The sequence below is a fragment of the Phalacrocorax carbo genome, chromosome 2 (assembly GCF_963921805.1).
Source record: "Phalacrocorax carbo chromosome 2, bPhaCar2.1, whole genome shotgun sequence".
In the NCBI taxonomy this organism is placed as follows: domain Eukaryota; kingdom Metazoa; phylum Chordata; class Aves; order Suliformes; family Phalacrocoracidae; genus Phalacrocorax; species Phalacrocorax carbo.
The window spans coordinates 156,255,210-156,276,359 of NC_087514.1; the positions used below are offsets into that span (position 1 = coordinate 156,255,210).

Consider the following 21,150-nt stretch of genomic DNA (forward strand, 5'->3'; position numbering starts at 1 on the left):
CAAGGATCTCGGGACGACTAAGAGGGACATCGTGAGTGTTGACTTCCCAGTGAGCATCCTTGAGTCCACACTATGTTTGCTGAAGGCCAACCGAAACATGTACTTGCTTTTTGGAACAAGGATATGGATCCTGTTGAGCCAGTACCAACGTGCACAGACTAGACAGTGAAAAAGACCTAAGTCTGACTCTAAGTATTATTTTTGTTTAGTGGAGTTACATCCTTAAATGGATTGTGACACTGAAAGTGACGGTGATGGCAATATTTTCTCAAAAGTCAAGTTACTGCCTCAGAAGAGAAAAGGCTTTGTAGCTTACAGAAAGATAGAAGAAATGTCTTTATGCAGTTAAATAGTGAGATCAGTAATTGTCATACGTTTACTGCATTTGTGCAAAATTGCTAATAGTAGATATGTAAGATAGTATGTAAGTGGAGCAGATTGTAAACACAATTTTAACACAGCTTCTCAGAACAAAATTTAAGTTTTTTTTTTTTGGTTGCTAAGGGGAAAAAAAAAAGTAAAGGTGGTGCCACAGACATTGGGAAAGTTCCAGAATATTTCCACTGTTGTTCAAATGGGTCATTTGGATGTGGTAGCAAGGAACTATTTAACTATTTTTTCTTCCAAGAGTCACTGGTAATTCAGATTCTGCACCTTGGTGGCATAAATGCTCCAAGCCTTACCAGTAGTAAACCAGCTCCCATGTCAGCCGGGAAAACAATTAAAAGAAGATTGAGAAGAGTGTATTTATTCTGTGATCGTTGATACTTCAAAACACAGAATTATTCAAATGTTTTGGATATATATCTGTTACTCTGCATTAACAAGGAGTAACCTGTCATCTCCTTGATTATCTTTAAGAAAGCGTGAAACTCTGCTAGGACTAGCTCAAAACATCAAAAATATTCAAAAGTGGAATGTTTTGAACTTTTACAATGCATCATCATTGCACAGGGTAACCTTAATCTTAACTTTGGGTGATAACAACCAAGCTGAAATGGATTTAATCTATCTCAGATAGGGCAAATTGGGCAAAAGGCTCAAGAGTTAAAATATCCTTTTGTTTGTAATAACAAATATTAGTAATTTTTCCTCATTTCCCAAAGAATTTCTCATTTGTAAAGGACATTTCATGTCGTCTACTGTGAAACCATTAAAATATTAAGGCATGTCCAGTGGGGAGTTAATACATGTTGTTGTAGAAAGAATCTTATGGTGTTTTCCAGGTATTAAAAGTTATTTTTATACATTAATTGAGCAATTTTAATGTTCTTTAGGAAAGGTGAAGATGGGGATCACAGAGAGGGATATTAAGTGACAGAATATTACTTGTATTGCTTTTACAGTGTGCCAAAAGTTTTGTATGACATCATCTTAAAGCAACAATCTGATTTTTTGTTCCTAAAAACATGACATAATGCATTAACTGGAGGCAAAGCTATTAAAATCATTAGTTCCATTTCCATACATGTATGTTTTATTTAAAAAAAATGATAGGAAAACAGAAAAATGGAAAAGAATTTACTCTGGGGAATTTGCTCTCAAATACTCACATTTTAATTTCAGTAGACTGAAAAATTCACTACATCTAGTTTAAGAAGTTTTGTTGAAGAAAAATTGGTGACTTTTTAGGAAACTGTTTGAAATTGAAGTTTCAGACCTCAATGAAAGGGTGGACAACTATTATTCCTGTAAGATACGTGCTGCAGTGAGAGACCAGCTGTGTGGGTGCATGTACTGGGATCTTGTAGTAGAATATTGGGACATTTCCTGTCTTCAGACGCCTGTTCCTGCAATTCCTCTGAACTTGTGAAATGTGCTATCAATTCCTACTTCAAATGCAGCAGTGGAGAGGATCTTTTTTTGTGTGTGTAAACAGGCTTTGCCAGACTGCAGGAGCCTAATAAACACTTCTTATGTGAGACTAACTTTCAGACCAAAGTTAATTTAAACTGTGCCAGTAAAGGCTTTTTATTAGATTTTTGCTTTTAATAAAAAGATGTATGAAAATTATTAAAAAGCACAAAATACCATTGTAAAAAAATACTTTTAAATTGATAGTAATCAAATTGTTCCTCTAAGAACAACGGAAATGCAAAGTGGAGAGAGAAATATCTAATACATTAAGGAAAATTATATTTCCCAAGGTCTCCTTTTCCTTCCTTTTCCTGTGTGGTGCCTCACTTCTAGCCAAGAAAGTTCATTTTATGTGTCTTAGCTCAAATCCAGTTTCATCAGCATGTGAACTAATATGCCAAGCTATGTGCAGAAGGAGTTCAGGCATGAATTTATGTTCCCTGCTGCCAGCTGTGCTACCAGGCCAGTAAGCTCTGGCACAAGGACAGGCAGGAAAGGAACTTCTCATTTCCCCCATCACTGGAGCTCATCAGCGATGATGTTAAGGAAGAAAATGACTGAAGGCCATAGCTCCTCTCAGCTGTCCAGAATTTGCTCACACACTTTTCTGTACAAGGAGGTAGGTCAGTCTGTCTACAGTCTTCATTTGACTTGCCTCAGATTCACTCTCATAAACTGTAGCGAATTAAGAGAGGGACATCTACAGTATTTTAAGGTATTAAAGCAGAAAAACAGGCACCAAGATATGCAGCAATTTACATCTGTCACATACCTATGGTAATTAAAGGGATCTAAGGTATCTAAACAGCTTGGAGAAATGGGCCTCGGTGCTTGCCCAGGTATCAGGACAGAGAATAAAAATCATGTGTGAGAAGTGCTGAGTGGCCCATCCTTCCCCTTCCCTTTCCCTTTTCCTTTCCCTTTCCCTTTCCCTTTCCCTTTCCCTTTCCCTTTCCCTTTCCCTTTCCCTTTCCCTTTCCTTTTTCCTTTCCCTTCTCCTTCCCCTTCCCCTTCTCCTTCCCCTTCCCCTTCTCCTTCCCCTTCCCTTTCCATTTCCTTTTTCCTTTCCCTTTCCCTTTCCCTTTCCCTTTCCCTTTCCCTTTCCCTTTCCCTTTCCCTTTCCCTTTCCCTTTCCCTTTCCCTTTCCCTTTCCCTTTCCCTTTCCCTTTCCCTTTCCCTTTCCCTTCCTTTCTCCCAAGATGAGATTGGCTTTAATTTTTAACTCCTAAAAGAAAGTAGAACCCAGCTTGGAAATAATTATAGAACCATTTGTATGGCATTCAGAGGTAACTTGATTAATGCATCTAATCAATTATTTTTTGCTATTCAAGGTATGGCAGCAGGTAGCCATCCAGCCACATTTGTGATAGATGCTATAAAGGAATAATATATTTCATGACCTGCATATGAGACATAAGCAGACAGACGCAAACAGAGGGAGTGGGAGTGGAGAGGTGAAGGGGAAATTGAGTTCAACAGGAAAAAAAAGCCGTACATCTTCACACATGCAATGCCAGACAAGCATGCTCATCCCATCCCATGATAGGATTATTTCCTACAGCATATTCATGATTGCTTTGTCTACTCTGGTGTTAATGTTTCAAATTATGGGGATTCCACCATTTCCTCTGAGAGCCTCTTCTGCAGGCTAATGCCGCTCATCCCTTGGAAGCTTTCCCTGACACGTGTTTCAGCTCTCTCTCTTATTTCCATCTGATTATTCGAAGTTGTATCATCTTCTCCCTGCTTTTTTGCCCTCTTCAACTTCCTTGGTGCTTCCACTTTCCAAATAATCATGGGTAGCTATCCGGGCCGTCCCTTGCTGTTGCTCAGCAAGCTGAGCAAGCACTCTTGTCATCTCTCCTTATAACTCAGTCCTTCCAGGCAGCTGATTATTTTCATTGTTCTTTTGTGAATGCCTCCTGCTTTTGACATTTTTTTGCTACATTGGCCACATCCTGACTCCCCACTCCTACAGACAGAAGAGAAGCTAACCTGTTCATTTGCAGACACGATTCTCTTGCCTTTACTATGCTGTCCAGAAGACACACATATCATCCTGGGTGCTTTAGGTCAAGGTAACAGCATCTACACAACAGCATTTTCTGTTTTCTAAATGTCTTTAGTGCCTTGCTCCTTTCCTAGTTATAATGCTGGGAACATTTTCTAGTATAGACGTGGCTTTGGGCTAAATCTCTGCCAAACTGGATACATCTTTTGCTGTGAGAGAGCCAGGAAAGATAATTTTTATCTAGTCAAGGTCAATTCTATGTGGTCCTTCAGAGGTTTCACTCAGCTATTGACACCATAAGAAGATCTGTACAGAGCATAATCTCTGGCAGGATTTGAGCACTACAGTAAGTATTAAGTAAAAACACACTTTTTTTCTTTCTTCCATGAAGATACACGTGTTCAAATGGGTCACTGGATGTAAATCATCCAAATAAGTTTAACAAAAGCATTTGTGTACAAAGTCACTCGTAAGCTGTGTTGAGGAGGGCTGCTGTTGGAAAGGCATCACTGACTTGTTTCTTCTCTTGAAAGCAGATGAAATGGTATGCCATGCAACTATCACCATGCCTGATGAAAAGCATGTCATGACAGGAAAACATTCTACAAATCCTGACCATGCCAATTAATCACTGCATCCAAAATATAAATAGCATCCTGCTTTTCTTGGAGTCAGGAAAATTTCTACCCCTCATTCCAGGGGATAATTAGGGTACAGCCTCTTGTCTATAAATCTGAAAGGATCTATGAATTAAGACCAGCTAGGTCAAATGTCCTGACTTGCTTCTTTTCTGTTGGAATTCCAGTGTTTCATCAAAATCATCATGCAAATTTATATGCTTGAGATTTCATTACGGGAGTCTGGGCCCTGATACTTTGCATAAGTAAGAAATCTTTGCTCCTGAGATGAGCCTTAGGGGAACAAATGGGCTTTCCAAGGCAGGCTGCCAAGCCAGGGCTTGGCTGGTGGAGCCCCGGGTCAAGGTTACCACAGTGCTCACCCCTGTGTGCGCCCAGCCCCAGGTGGTGGGATGGCCCTGCCTGCCTAGGGGGCCCCCACAGCCCCTCAAACTCCCTCCACAGAAGCCACCACCCAGCACATACCCCTGGCAGAGAGTTTGCCGAATTCAGCCATTTCCATTTCTGACGGATGAATTCCAAGCGATTTCTCTTCCTTTAAAAGCACCCAATGCCTGAAATGCAGGTCTTGATGTGGAAGCACCAACAAAATTTCAGGCACAATGATGTGAATGTTCAAATATTTCTTTTTAGGTCCCTTTATGTAACTTCACAAAAGGAAAAATTTGGAAGGCAGGGTTAACACCACCAGTAGAGGTTCTGTAATGATCAAATAACAAGTAAAATAATCAGCTACTATCAGGACTGGGGAAGTAAAGGTGCAACTCGGAGATATGCATTACCAAAGGAAGCTGGATCACGCCAAAGCCTTCCCTTGCCTCCCTCTTGGTTGCCTCCATCATACTTGAAAAAGCTGCTCCTGCAGAAGGCTAGTACTTTCAGCCTATTTCATCCCACATAACAAACAAACAAAACTCGTATTCTCAGGTAGGAACCCTGGAGCATATTTGGATTTAATTTCTTTTCATTGTTTAAGTCTTGAGACCTGGGTAATTTTTTGAATGTCTCTGTTTGAAACACGCAGTGCTTAACAAAAGGTAAAAATCTTACCCCTGCGTAGCACAGCTCGGGAGAGAGGTGTTTGTATAGCCCTAAGTGGCGTGCATGTCGCCATGCTGCTGAAAGTAATGGCCCTGCTAAAGACAGGCTAACCAGATGTCTCTCATCTTGCAGTGTATTAAAGAGTAGTCCACGAGTGGTTACTAGCGATCAACATATATGACAACAAAACAAATAGCAGCACCATAAAATTAAGGGACTTTTTGTGTTCAAGCCTTGTTTACAGCAGGCAACCTCGTGAAGTATCCCAACCAGTTCTGCCACTGGTCTGGCTGAAGTGATGCTGGCATCAGCCACGATCTGGGTGTAAACAGCTCTCCCGAGTCGTCTGGGGTTGGTAACCAGCGAAAACAGGAGAAACCACCAGCCCTGCACATGCTGCAGGAATCGCCCCAGTGTTGACGCCAGTTCAGCACAGATGGTAACATGATGTAATTTGTTTTTGTTCCACAACATACTAAAGAATTACATTGTTTAGTATAGTCACAGCCTAAGCTTTACCTTTTGAAGAAACTCCTACATCCTTGCTTTTCTTCCATTGACTGAAACAGTAAGCTGGTAAGCCAAGGCTGGACTGGCAATGATTACACCTTTTCTGTTTCTGCTAATGTTGAGCCCCACTGAGACCTGTTCTACCATTGGGACTCCCAAGGATTTTTGAAATGATAGGTGCTGTGGCATCTTGCTCCTTTGTTCTTGTGAGAGATTTAAAAAAGACAAAACACCAAAACTGAATCCAAACAAACAAACGAAAAAAGAAAATACGCACAGGGAGAAAAAGACAGGAAGCAAAATGTTCTCTGTGAAATAGGTTTGTTGATCTGAAAGGGAATTTTATTAGATGTTTTCCAAAGAGTTCCTCCTTATGTTTGGAGCAGTGTAATTAAGGGTAGTGGTGCGTCAGTCCTTTTAACCATGTTCTACAGAATCGGGCCCAGTGTGGGTTGGTACATGCTTGTTCTGAGCATGGACACACCATGGTGTCAGCTGTTTGGTTTTTTTTAAATTATATTAAGATTGTGCTACTCTTTCATGGAAACGTGCACCCAGGGTGTAGTGATATACACACCAGAATTGCCACGGCTTGTTGGGAATGGAATGGGATGGAGTGGAATGGAATGGAATACATTTGGAAAAGACCCTTAAGGTCATCCAGTCCAACTGTTAACCTGAGAGTGCCAAGTCCACTATTGGCTCCATGCAGAAAATACAGATGAAAAATAGGGTACACTGGAAGATGTTCAGCAGGTGGGGAAGGAAAAGGGCATGTGGGCTGTCGGGGTGCCATTTGTCTTTCTGGTGTTGAGCACACCACTCCTTCCCCTCCTTCCTTGTAAAATAGGGATATGAAGATCTACTTCCAGGGAGTGCCGTTAGGATGAATAAATGATAAAGCACTTCGCCAGCCTCACCCTGAAGCCACGGTGTACGCGCAAGGCGCCGGAATGAGCTCACTCTGGACCCTGGAGGGGAGGGCAGAGGAGCCTGCTGTGCCTCCACGGTGCCAGCACCCCACCCCACCCCACCCCACCCCATCCCATCCCATCCCCATCCCAACCCACCCCATCCCATCTCACCCCATCCCCACCCCGTCCCGTCCCATCCCGGACGCCGGCCGGCGGAGGGCCCGGGCGGGAGCGCGGCCGCGCCGCGCGCTCCCGCTCCGCTGCGCGCTCCCGCTGCGCCGCCAGGGCCATGGCGCCCCCTGGGGGCCGGCGGCGGGGGCGCGGGGCGGCGCGGTCACGTGGATGTGACAGCGGCGCCGTGCCCGGCCCGCGGCAGTCGCGGCAGCGGCACCGCAGCGCCAGGCGCCGCCGCCAGCCCCAGCCGGGCGGGGAGGAGCGGGCCGGGGCCGGGGCCGGGGCGCGGCCAGCCGAGGCGAGGCGAGGCGAGGCGGGAGCCACCGCCGCGGTGCCGGGCGGCGGGGGGTGGGGGGTGGGCCGGGCCGGGCCGGGCGCGGCGGGGAGCCGATGCGGAGCGATCGCGGGCGGGCGGCGGCGGCGGGAGCAGCAGCAGCAGCCATAGCCATGGCGGGGCCCCGCTGAAGGAGGCGGCGAAGGAGGAGGAGGAGGAGGAGAGGGGAGGAGAGGAGAAACCTCCGCATTCCCTCCCTCCGCGCCCCGTCCCCCCGCGCGGACCGCCCGCCCGCCCGCCTACCCCCTGCATGCCCGGCTGAGACCGCGGGGAGGACCCAGCCACCCGCGGCCCCGCCGCCCGCCCGCCCTCTCCCCGTTCAGCGCGGACAAAGGGGGAGAGCGGGGCAGCCAGAGGAGGGGAGCGCCCGTCCCCGCCGCGCGAGCATGGCGGACCGCAGCCTGGAGAGCGTGTCCCTGCCCCTGGAGGTGAGGGCCCGGCTGGCCGAGCTGGAGCTGGAGCTCTCCGAAGGTAAAGGGGCGGCGGGCGGGGCGGGCGCGGGAGGGAGCGCGGCGGCGGAGCGCAGCGGAGCGGAGCGGGGCGGAGGGGCGGCCGCGGCCCGCTCCCCCTCACACACCCCCGCCCTGTGGCCCTGCTGTCCCCGGACCCCTCCGGTCCTCGGCCCGGGGCCGATGGCGCCCGCGGGCTCCCCGGCGGGGCCCCCTCCCCAGCGCCCCCGCCGCGGGTGTTTTGTTCCGCCCGCGGTGTCCCCGCTCCGGGCCGCGGCGCCGGCGGGGGCGGGCGGGGGGCTCCGGCGGCAGGGCTGGCCGCCCCGGCCGCGCACGCTGCGGTGCGGGAGGTGGAAGAATCCGTAGGGCTGGCTCCGAGGGGCTCCTGCCCTGCCAGGAAAATGCGGCTCCGCGGAAGTCGGCCGTGTACCTGCGTGCAGCCCCCCCGCCGTGACCGTGTGGAGGGGCTCGCCGCGAAGTCCACGCAACGTGTCTGTCGGTTGCAGCGGAATACCCCACGATAAGGTCGTTCTGGACAATACTAGTTAGGTCGATCAGAGGAAACGATATATATATTTTTTTAACTGCGTTTTTTTTTTTTTTTTTTTCATGTAATTGAAAGCTTGTGGTGATTTTCTTGGCGCGGTTGGTTGCGATGCTCCGGCGGTTCCCGGGTTGGGAGGGCTCTCATGCAGCCCGCGTGTCGCTGCTGCCGTGGCTGGGAGGACGAGCAGCAGCCCCAGCCCGCCTCCCCTCAGCCTGGCTCCGGCTCCCCGCTTCCCTGTGTGCCAGCTCGGCTGAGGAGGGAGAGGCAGGCAGCGCTCAGTGCCTGTCAGGATCCCTCAGGATGGGGATGGAGCGCCCGGAGTGCCAGCAGCCTTGCAGACGATTTTAGTGTATGAGATGTAATCTGTTCCTCCCAGAGGAAGAGAGTGGGGAGTATTTATATATACTGGTGCTAGGGTTGGCTCTTTCCTGCAAGGCAAATCTGCTATTAGCTACCCCCCACCCCTTTTATTTCGAATAACCCCCCCCCAAGTATCAGGGTTCATTCATCACCGAGAGGCTACAGACATAACAGAAGGGGCAAATGACCCAGCGTGTCCCAAATTAGTTATTGGAAGCGGTCGATGTATTGAGCCGTCTGTCTTTCTGTCTTTTTGTAACGGTTTGTAAGGGCTCCAAGCCAGAAAGTAAAATGAGCTCGAGCCAGTTTCATCAGCAGGGAGGAGCTGATGTTGACATTGTATTTTCCTTTTAACGCTTTGAGGGTGAAGAGGAGAATGAGCTGCCGAGATGGCTCGTGGCTCTTGTTTCTGTGCTTCCCCCTCCCCGAGGGCACCCTGAAAGCTTGTAATAAGAGGAGTTAAATACAGTATTGCCTTTCTGTGATGCACTGCCCATCGATGGGCCCTTATCTGTGGTAGTAAGGGTGGGAGGAAGGACTGTTTATATCACCGTGTACGTAACATTCTCGCTTTATGCAGAAAATGCTTCTTGGTGTGTTTCACACCATTGTCTACACACCAACAAGGTACTAATTAAACAGCTGTTAGTAAAAGCTTGCAGAAGACCAAAATCAAGCTGGCATAGACCTTCAATAAGAAATCTGCTAATTCAGTGTACTGAAGTTGTAATACAGTTTTACGGTGCAGTTGCTGTAAGCATAATCCAAGAAAGCTCTGAGGAAGTGCGACGTGGTTCGCAACTGGACATCTGTATCTGCACTGCTGTAACTTCCCTGCAGCTAGAGCTGGAATGAATTTAGCCCACTGACTATAATCTTTCCTTCTGTGCCACTGACATTATACCCAGTAGATGGGGTGGCTCATGTTTTCTGACTGTGGCAGCCTAAATGAAGATCGGTTGGAATTGGGAGGCAGGTGGAGAAAGTGTCAGTGTCCTGGTTTCAGTGTCTTCCGCAAAGCCCCTCTTGATATGCTCATAGTCAAGTACGTGACAGTGCTCAGTACCTGAGAAGATGAAATAATTTGTTGCTTAAAGCTCCTAGCTTTAGGCATTTGTGCTCCAGCTCCCACTCTGTTCGCAAAACTAATCCCCACGTACAGTGGGATCAGTAATTGGTACAGTTAGATTGTGCTGTAGAAGACTGGTCATGCTCTGGCTATGCTAACTCTGAGGTAAATGGTTTTCAAGGCAACTTTGTGTATCTTTACACCCTGAACATGCAGCACCTTACATATGTACTTAACTTGACCATTATGACCATTATGTCCACTGGCTCATAAGTGGACACATGAACGGTACATTCACCGTGATACGCTTCTGCGTGTACATAAATATTCACAAGACTGAGGTTTCAACACGTGTTATGCTCATGACTTGTTAGGGTGCCTCGCTGCCTTTGGGAAGCAAGAAACTGTTGACGGCAGTAGACAGGCGGCTGCGTGCTAAAACATGTGCTTGGGTCTCATTGATAACATTGGGAGCTGAGCAACTGCCGTAAATTGTGCCCCTCTTTGAAGTGCTTTCTTGAGTCAGACTTGCTAGGAAAATATTTTTCAAATGCTGGGTGCCTGAAACGGTTGCTGTATTGTTTGTGAGCATGAGTTTTTCAGTTCTGGTGCCGCTGAATGCTGCAGGTTGTGAATTGCTGCTGCTTGTATCCAAGTGACCTGGTTCTCCAGTGTCAAAACCTGTTATGGACAGTGCAGCCTTAGGAACAGCTTCTGAAAGAAAGCTGCTGCGTTGTGGACAAGAGAGAGGAGCACCAGCAGGATTGTCATTGCAAGATCGTTTCTTGGCTAAAAGCTGTCTCCTTCCTAGCTATTGGAAGTGTCTTGTGTGTTAGCGTGGGTCCTACACACACAATGCATCTCGAAACCTAACATAAAATAGCTGGTGTCTGTGTGGCCAGACCACTAGTTACTGTGTCACTAGCACAGCTGGCACTGTGCAGATGTTGTAAGTACAGTCTTCACTGGTAGTCATCATACATTTAAATTTGGCCATGGTATTTTTTACCCCACCTTGTAGCCAAATTCTGAGTTCCTTGTTCAGCTGTGCACTAGGCATAGCCTCACTCGCGGCAGGGATGCTGGTGGGAGAACCTCAGGAAGCAACTGCCGGACAGGTAACAGTCAGGTAACACATACTCTTTAGACAATAGGAGAAAGTGCCTTTTTTCATGTGAGCCTTCAGGCAGTTCTGCACTGCTCGTTGGTTGAGAGGGAGGAGCAGTTCATCAGGAAGGTGTTTACTTGGTGTTCTGCTAAAATCCTCTCTGTGGCAATCCTAACCTGTTGGTTATTGTGGGCAAGCCACATGCCTTCTACCTCCCCTTTGTTGTGGTCTGAATGGGCTTTTTTGTTTTAAACATAGCTATTTAAAAGGTACTATGGATGCAAATTAGGATAACCATTTTAGATGTCATTAGTTTCGTTATTATGATTTAGAAGGTGAAGATCAGTCAGAGTCAGAAATGCTTACCAGTGTCCTCAGCGCCTGCGTGCCGGCAGCCTGCCCTGCACAGGGGATGAGTGACGGAGGCAGCCTAGCACGCTGGTGAGTGCTGAGAATGACTTTCACGCTGATGGCTTGGCATGTCATGTTGTGTTCAGCTTAAGGCATCAGTAGCACACTTCTTGACGGTGCTTTCGCTTCACTTTGGGAGGGGGCAAATGCTTCTGTGCTTCTCAGAACACAGGGGCTAAGCAGCAGTTTAAATTTCATGAGAAGCTGTGGAATCATCCTTATCCCACCAGATACTCTGAAGACATTTGTTTTGCTGTGTTTGAGTGAATGTGCCTGATGCTGGCATGTTACATATGTGCTCTTTGACACTCTGGAGTAGTTTCCACTGCGTGTACTAAAGCTTGCATTGCTCAAAACTGTAGCCCTTCTAGGCTGATGCAATCAACATGTCACTCTGCAGTAGTTGTTCTTCAGGGCTGCTTAGAATTTTATGAGGCTTTAGTTTTCTAGCGATGTATAAAATTGTACTGGGTGGAAATAGATGAATCATCTTGTTTTTTAGAATAGCTTGGGGATTGTTAACTGACAAACTGATTTAATAAAAGCAGGAGTCCTGAAATGTGCTCTCTTATTAGGAAAAATGTAATTCTACAACCCCTCCATTCTTAAAAACACTTAAGAACTTAAAGAAAAAAGCCCCCCCAATACTTGTCTCATTTTCCCCTCAATTTAAGGTCGTACAAGGTTATATTGCCCTTCCAATTACTTCCTGAACCAAAATTAATTGGGAAAAGATGCTCTGTAGTTCTTCCAGTGTTTTATCCAAGTGCCAGATAACATTGCAGAAACACTTAAAGAGCCACAGATGCCACATGGAAAATGTGAAAACCACACTGTTCAGAAACCATTCTCCCTATATTCCACACTATACTTCTAGTCCTCTTCCATTAAGGCATAGCAGGTTTGGGTTTTTTTGAAAGTCTGAACTTCTCTCCAAAGCACACTTTCAAAAAGTGTCAGCAGATCTTTAATGACGGGTTACTTATTCCCAAAGGCACTAGACATGCACTCAGCTAATTAATTTGGTCCTCAGCTTTCATTGTGTCAACTGGCTCGATTATATTTGGTGATATTGTTGGGTTGATTGGGTCACTGTCTGCCAGGTTTATTATTTTATTAGGTATAAGTTCTGCCTTTTGTTGTCTGCATGTAGTCACTGGGTTGGGGCCAGAGCACTGTAGTTAGCTCCTCTAGTTATTATTTCTCCATAACATTTGCCAGCTGACTCTTCACCCATGGAGAGGTTTCAAAGTGTGAAAATTTCAATAACTACCACACCTCTGTGATTTGGGATGGAAAGTCATCCTTTTAATTCACTCCTTGTGAGAGAGTGCTCTGCTTAGCAAGTGGGTATCACCTGTGCAATGACAAAGTGTTAATACTTTCTGAGCTTAGGTGAGAAATGAACTAAGAAATTCAATACTCACATTTGCTTCATGTTGTTTTTCGAACCGTTAGGGTGCAGTTGGCTCATGTTTTTGGTTCTTTTTCTGACAGAGAGAGGGCTAATTTACTCAAAATACATAAAGCTGAAATTTTCACATAAGTTACCTACAAGATCTCAGGCTTTAAGGAAATACGCCAAATGCCATGAGAATTATGATAAAATCAAGGGGGCTGGCAAGAGAAACTTTTCCTTCTTTGTAAGATGAAGCTCCTCTGATGAGCTGCTTTGTTTCTTGTATGGTGCGCAAGTTGGAGAGGGACAGTAACTTGATTACTTTAAAAACAGGTTAAATTCACTCACAAGTCAATAGCTATTTGTATTTTAAGATATTGGAATTTGAAGTATTTTTTAAAATCTACCTACTTCACTTTACTATGATATTTGGACTTAAGGGCTTTTAATGTGTGGTGTTGCGTCGACAGGATTCTCTGCCACTCATTTAGTTGATGTGCATTGTAATGCCTTGTAAAATAGACTATGCAAATCTCCAGGATGTTCCCAGAACAGCTGCCCTGAAGGCATGCTGTAAATATACCTTTATTGCCAGCTGATGTTGAGCAGCATTGATGCCCAAGGGTTACACTTACTAGATCATTCAGATGATCTTTACTGTATTACACAACAGGCATACTCAAAAAACTTCTCCCAAGGACCTGTGAAAATTGCCAATGGGGTGTCAGTTTTATAGGCAAAACAGGCAGCAAGCAGTGTATTTATAACGAGAACGTGCGTTGTACGGAGCTGCCCTTTGCAGCTTCAGGGAACGTCTGCGTGATTCTGCGGCGCAGTGCAGGGAGCAGAAGCCAGCACTGCTTCCCCTCGCCAAACCAACAGCGCGATGTACGCCTACGGTTGCGAGTCAGCGTGCTGCTTTCTGTAGAAGGGTATTGACCTGCCTTTGTTATTCCATTATAAGGGGAATGCTGTCGTTTTGATTCGAATAGTCTTTAGCAAACCAAATATTATTTGGTATCGAAGGAATTCAGATTTAGCACACCTCTTTCCTTTGAGTGTAATTTTTCTCGGGGAAAAATATTTTCATGCTGTATAAAAGGCAGATATAACAAACTAATTTCTGATGCAGGATTTGGATTGGGAGCAGCAGAAAGATCAATGTTTCTCTGAAGGGACATCAATAGACTCCTTTAGGTTTTCGTAGCTCAGAATGGATGTTTGTGGTGTGGTACAGAGAATTCTAAACGTACCATGGCTCTTCTATACTTAAAAATGCATTGACTACATTTTAATTTTTTAAGAGGCTATTTGTATAACGCGTCAAGCAGGACATATAATTTTTTAAAAATAACTGCTTTAATTCCCCGGCAACTGTCAGACAAGATGACTCACTGCAGTGTAAGAATTCACCACAGCAATCACAGATCTAACACAGACTCTTAATCCATGTGAAATTATGCATGTATATTCCCCTACCTTCCCGGTGGGTGAGCTTCATTTTTCCAAACTCCTGATGATCCCATTCTGCCTTCTCTCCTCCCCCACCTCCTTTTTTCCCCTTCTTCCTGAGAACCTCCTGCAGTTTGTAGCCCCAGCCACGGGGTCTGGATGCAGCAGTCTTTTACTGACTTGTTAAGAGCCTTTCCTGATGGTTAACAACAGCCCCCGATACTGTCCTTGACTGTGGTGGTGTGGGGGGCAATTCCAAAACATGATTGATCTCTGCAGAGTTTTTTCCTGGTCTTTCCTTGTATTACTAGGGTAAATGGGCACTAAAAAAACTGGAACTGGTTTCATTTAACTCCACTTGGTGGAATGCATCAGGGAATTGCTCCTTTTAGGCCTGTATGAATCAATCAAATTTTTTTTCAGTAATCTTAGCTAGGGCTTCTAATTTTGCTAGCCACTATTATTTATTGCTAGGATTAAGTATACCTTTAAAATATGTATAAAACATACTGGGGACATAATGATCTTCTGCAGTAAAAAAGCAAATATAGGAATAGGAATACTCAAAGCAATTCAGCTTGAGACAGATGCAGAGAAGACCATGGCCACGGCTTTGGCTGGAGCCTCTGGCCGCAGAAGAGGAGGCTTCTGCCCTAACGCCTTGTGGAGTCCTACCAGAGCAGCCTGTGCATGGCTCTTGGGGGATGGACGAAGGCATGCCATGGTGCTTCTTGTAGTCCTTTTTCTGAGAGCAGAGTCAGTGGCTGGTTCTTGGCAGTTTGATAGGCATAGTCTGTTTGACATACAACCTGCAGTGCTTAGAGCAGCATTAAGTGCTGGGGTGTGGTTAATCGTCACATTATTTTACGGGAGTTGTTAACATTGAAAAGTATATGATGTCTGGTCTCAATGACCTCTATTTAGGAGTATTGTGCTAAATGGTTGGATGACTACAAAATAACTTGGAAGGGAAGGAGGTGTTTCCTGTGACATTTGAAGAGGTGATTTCCAAAGACTGAACTGGACCATTAATAGGCCATCTTTTAGGATGCTTGAGTTTGTGTTTGCTTTTATGTGTACAACTGGGTCTACAGAATGGTGGCAGTGGAGGGAAGAAGGGATTCTTCAAAGGTTGTCTGCTTACTATGGAAATAAAAATGGGTATTAGGACCTGTGTTTGACCCTGTTGCTCCCTGGATCCAGAAATCGTACCTCCACACTAACCATGACATTTGCAGTTCCTTCATTCAAATCTTGACTTGATCTGTATGTAAGATTAAAATGTCAAAAAAAGATTTTCTAAGTCTGGTCTGGTAGGACCTGTTCAGAAACCAGGAAAATGCCTCTTCACGAACTCTTGTGACAGAGACTGAAGTGTAGGTCATGGAGCCTGCTGTTTTCCCTGGTAGGCTGGTGGTTGAAAGTCTGCCTAGACTAGCAAAAGTTTAGAGACATTTGGTTGGCTTAAAGACCCAAACAATGTGTGCTGACACGCTTTTTCCTAGTATGTGGATGTCCATGTGTCCATAAACAGCCTGGCAAAATAAAGAGCCCTTAGCAACAATGTCTTCCCATAAAGCAGGCCTGGACTATCCTTTCTGTGTGGCCCCTCCAGATAGGGTTATGCAGTATTAGCAGGATGATTACAGGGCTATTGCATCTATTACCATTTAATGAGAAAATAGACCAAATTGGGATTCTAGTATCGCATTACAGAACAGTTCTGAAATCGCACAGAAAGCTTCCTTCCAAAATCTGTATACTCTGTAACTACAGCTACATGCCTCAAGGTCGTAGCAAATAATGAAATTTCACTTTTTTTTTTGAGGTGGTACCCTTAGTCATATTACCTCATATTTTTCATTGTTATAATTGCATGGAGAATGAGCAAAATCTAGAATTTTGTGTGCCATGCCTCTCATTCTTGTTGAAAGAAATGTTATTCAAATAATGGGATAATATTTTTGATGAATGCTTGAACACATAAAATGATGGCATTGTGGTGACATGTGAACAGTTCAACTTTGGTAAAGAATCTTAAAATGGAAATTGTGTTTCAAATGCTAGACTCTTTGATAGATAACCTGAGGATGAACAAACAACAGTTACCTAGTGAAATGGCAAAATGCAGAAATGTCCCTATTCTTGCCTGAATGATGACAACAGCAAACCCCTCTGCTGAATTTGCTGGAAGAGCCCAGTTTCATCTGTTATATTTTTAGTCTAAAAAATGTATGAATACATTGTTTAGAAGATGGTGTAAGTTTTTCTAAGTGTTGTCAAGTGAGGTGTTAACTTTTTTTAGGAAAAAATGCTGTTGGACTCTGGAGTGATTTTTGCTTTTAAGAGGGAAAATAACAGATTGGCAATACTTTTAACTGGCTTTACTTTTAATCAGCTCCATGTTGTAATGGAGAAAGTTGGTTTGTTGTGTTGAGCAACAACATGGGACTGTCAAGAATTAAATTTAATGGGTGGGTTTTTTTGATGATGCTGAAAAAAGTTTTGCATTTTATGCTTATGAATTTTATGCTGCTAAAGCGTTTGTCACATTCCAGTCACAATGTTTTATCTGTGTCTCTTACAAACTCTTTTTTTAGTCATATGAGTATCCATACCACAGACTCTGGAGAATTTGACAAAACAGTTCAGAAGAGATCTTGAAGAGTGACCAAGAGTAGAGACATGGGCATTGGGGATTAAAGCTGTCCTAATAAAACATTGTTAACCAGGAGAAAGCTGGGGAGTTTATTTTGATTATTTGACAAACCTTGTGTTGGGGAGGGAGGAATACTTATAGCGCAAAGTTAATGCACTCTTAGCAGTCAAAAACATGAGAAGATCCAACTCCTAGGAATGGAAATTAGACAAAGTCAGACTGGAGATAAGACGGAAAATACTAATAAGGCTAGATAAACACTGAAACACTTGCATAGAAAAGAAGACTCAACAGCTTTCTAAAAGAAATCCACCACTAGCAGACTTGATAGAAGGCTCCTTTCTAAGAAATAATGAATGTAAGAAGTTTGTGTGTGTAGATAGATACGTAAACCACTGAATCCACCCTTGACCAGAAATGTACTGGCTTAAGTGCAATAAGTACTTTTGTAGTGGCATTTTATAAATGTTTTAGTCCAGCATTATGATATATATTTTCCTGATGACTTCAAAAAACGCTGCAACAGTTGAGAATTTCAGGTTTAGTATATTTTCAGTAGTTTACTAGTGATGACTTGGCATTTACTTGCAGTAGTAATTTGTTTTAAATCAATATTGAACACTGTAAGGTTGTGCATACATTACAGTTTGAGAGGATATCAGATGCAGCCACTCTGATAATACTTGCTCAAATACTGACTACTCATATATTTATCTGTAGCTCCAGGGACTTCTGTATAAGCATGAAGTGGCAGAACAATAGCATTTTTAAAAGCTCCCTTAAAATTTATTATATGTGATTTGAAAATTGGCTTTTACATAAAGGTATTGTACCTTTTAATAATTTGGATAGAGAATAGGAAAGCACTCACTTCCTCTGAAGTTTAATCCTTCCCACATCCGGTTCCCTGGTGCTTCAGGGAAGTGAGGTCTGTATGGAATGAGTCGTAGTAAGACAGCTAGTGTATTATTTCCCTACTTTTAGCTTTCATACAGTAGATATATACTGTAGTGTATATTTTTAGTTAACCTATCTGTGAATATTGTTTCTTTCCTTCCCCTTTAGTGTTTCTTGGATTCCTTATTATTATTTGTAATTCCATATGTGATTTGAATGCACCTTGAATCCATGCTTTTTCAGCATACTAAGTTAAGGAGAAGCCCCTGCCTACTTTGAAGGGGAACCCAGTTCTCATTGGAAGGTTTCATCAGGATGGCTGCGTTTTGCTCTGATATCTTTGCTTTTGCCTCACTGGCCAGTCATGGTAACTTGAGTTTGCTCTCTGCGTTGCGGCGATAGGTGAAGGGTGTAGGAGCGGTAACAGTCTTTCTGTGCCTTTGTGCTGCTGTCAGAACGTCTGTGAAAGCTGTTTTGTTTGTTGGGGGTTTTGCAAAGCTGGTATCTTTGACCTCCAGAGGAAACCACTTCTGGAGCACAGTGAGATGTAAAGAGAACATATTCCTTTGTCTGCAGTGGGAGAAGTAAGGTATTTCCTTTTGCTTAGCCCAGACGCTGTTTTTCTTCTTGAGCATAATGATGCCTTGGCTGGTATTGTCTGCTGAATGTACTTCCGAGGAAGACCAGGGCTGCTGGGAAGTCTTCTTCAGCTTTGAAAGCCAGCCTCCTCTCTGTTTTTCGTTCCACAAAGGATGCTGTGCAGCTGAGCTACGTGGCTGGGGTCACCTTGTGGAAAAGCGAAGCGGCTGTGTGGGGGATGTCTTGAGCCAGAAATAGGCACAGCGATGTTAAATTTCATCTTTGACTGCTGGACCTTTTAGAGGCGTTTAATAACTTCTGGTAACCCAGTCTGTACCGGTTTTCCCCCCATATAGACTACTTCTGGAACAACAGGTATAGGAAGCCTGGGCTCGCTCTTGTCAGTGCCAGTTCTGTGTCCTTCTGGGAGGAATCTAGCCTGGTTCACGCACCAGCTCTTTGTACTGTTCAAGAAATATACTTGTCTCTTTTCTGTCCTGAAGCTCACGCAAAGACCACAGCATCTCTGAAGCCTGAGGAATTTCAATCCGAAGTCCTCGTGTTGTATGATGGTGTTTTTCATTCCTAGGTGGTGGTCTGGCTTTGGCTGACCTGCAGAATGCTTTTCTGTGTATTTTAATAGGAAAATACCATCTGCAGTGTTATGTCTATTACCCATCATTCAAAATGTCAAATTGCATATGTATGTTGCTTCAGATGCACTTTGGCTGTTCATGATTGTAATTGGCTACTTCTGGTAAATAATAAACCTATCTTCAGATTTAACTTCTTTTATGAGCCATTCTGCTTCAGGATATACTAGAAATAACTCCAGGCCTTACATGCCAACTTGTTCCTCTGTACATTTTTAGGACTGAAGTAAATTGAATATCTAGAACTATGTTAGACTGAAATTGGGAAGAAAGAAGCCAACTGCAAAGAAGAGTTGGCTTTTTTAACACAAACAGCTTCGTGATCTGAATTTTACAGTCGTCTTACTTCTGTCATAAATCTGTTCTAATTCAGACTCCCAAAGAAGTCTCCCCTGACTTCTCCCTAGATACAAGGCTGTTTTGCTAGTGGGGACTTTGTGAAAAGTGATAGTTTGAAAATAGTAGCTGATAGATGCGACCTAAATGTCTTATTTAAGTAATTATTAATAAATAATGTTAACATGTTATATATGCTTTTTCATCAAAAATTGCTCACATGGTTATGTTAGGGTTGAGAGAGAATAAAGCATCTAAGTAACCATATCCGTCTGAAATATGGTGGCATCTGTTTTTCTCTAGGCTTCTTTTGAAAATATCGTAAGACTCTTGTTATGGACTTAGTGACCCCCCCCCCCCCCCCATCAGTTTCTGCATTCCACCCCAGAGCCCAGCAAGGACATAAAGCAGTCACACCTCCCGGAGCTGGGCTCCTATGAGTGTACAGTAGGAATTACAATAGGAATTACAGTCAGGGGGGTGATTGAAGTCTCCCCAAAACAGAAGGATGGGAGTTCTCTCAATGTAAAAGCTGAAGCTTCATTCTCAGGGGCTTAAATAAGGAGGGAGTGTAAGTTTTGTCAAAATATATTCTTGAATTTATTTTTTCACTTGGAATGAAGTCCAGTTCACCTAAAAATAAATGGCAAAACTGATGCTGGCATCAGGACTGCACTGCCGGGTATGCTTCCAGTTAAAGCTATGTCTGTGAATAGTGAGAAACAATCTGTGATATTAAAGGATCTATGCCAGGGTGTATGGTAGAAAAAAACAGATACTTTTTCTTTTCCTCTTCTCTTTGTGTCTAGTAATTTCTGGTACTAAGAGAACATTTTGCATTTCAGAGAGCCTTTACATATATGGAACAGCAGGCCAAGATGTAGTCCCAGCAGAAAGGTACGGACCCCATTCAGGACTGGGAAACCTGTCCGTATTTCGAGAAGTTGTTACCAATTTGCTGGAAGCAGCTAGTGATCACAGAAGCTCTGTAGCATTTCTGGTCCTTTGTGAAAGGTAACACATGGTCCGTATCACCTCTTCCTGTGCGACAGAAAGAGAAAGCCAGCGTTATGTTGGTTTTGCTTTCCCTTTTTCCTTCTCCTCACATCTCTCTGTTTTCCTGTAGTTTCACTGTGAACACTGACCTTCATGGCTTCTCTCCAAAGGCACCTAGCCCTGGTGCGGCAGGTCAGGGTCAGTCCCCCATCCTGCCCCATGTATTTCCATTCCTTTGTCATCTGTCTTTTCACCAGTCCTCTTAAACAGCAGGCTTGTGTGCAGGATCACAATGTCGATAATTCATGTGATGCCTCCTTTTGCAATAGCTTTTTTTCACATGTGAAAGAGTGTGCATGAGACATGTTAGGGCCAACATGCTGAAAATTGAAAGCTTTTATTCTTAAATTGATTTAAAACAGTCTTGTCTTGGAGTAGCTAGTTAACTACTGAAACTCAAAGACTGTAGGGGCACCAGCTGAGGTGTTCTGCTAATCATGCCTGAGGTTTGCTTTTTTGGTTATTGCTTTTTACTTTATCATGGTTGCTTAGAGCTAGAATAGGATATTCTCTGTGTAGTGCAAGGCATTCATGGAGAAATGTGAATCTTACATTTCTTGAAATACGTTCTGGAGATAAGTCATGACATTCATTTTCCATCTAAAAATGCATTTCACTTAATAATACCCCCATGGAGTGTGTGGTTTGTTTTTTTTTAATTCATGTGAAACCCACACTAAACAAAAATACAGTTTA

The 21,150-nt window shown here is 44.1% G+C and overlaps 1 protein-coding gene across 4 annotated transcripts in view; it reads left to right on the forward strand.

Moving 5' to 3' along the window:
• Positions 1 to 7,352: 7,352 nt before the first annotated feature.
• The window catches only part of DIP2C (disco interacting protein 2 homolog C), a 333,846-nt gene continuing 320,048 nt past the window's right edge, over positions 7,353 to 21,150 (forward strand). For 2 of the 4 annotated variants that reach the window (XM_064445000.1, XM_064445001.1), the window contains exon 1: positions 7,354 to 7,950. In XM_064445000.1, coding sequence (XP_064301070.1) covers positions 7,866 to 7,950 — 85 coding nt within the window. In that variant the 5' untranslated portion in view covers positions 7,354 to 7,865. Of the gene's footprint in view, positions 7,951 to 21,150 lie in introns of all 4 variants that reach the window. The other 2 variants (XM_064444999.1, XM_064445002.1) reach the window with 2 other exon arrangements.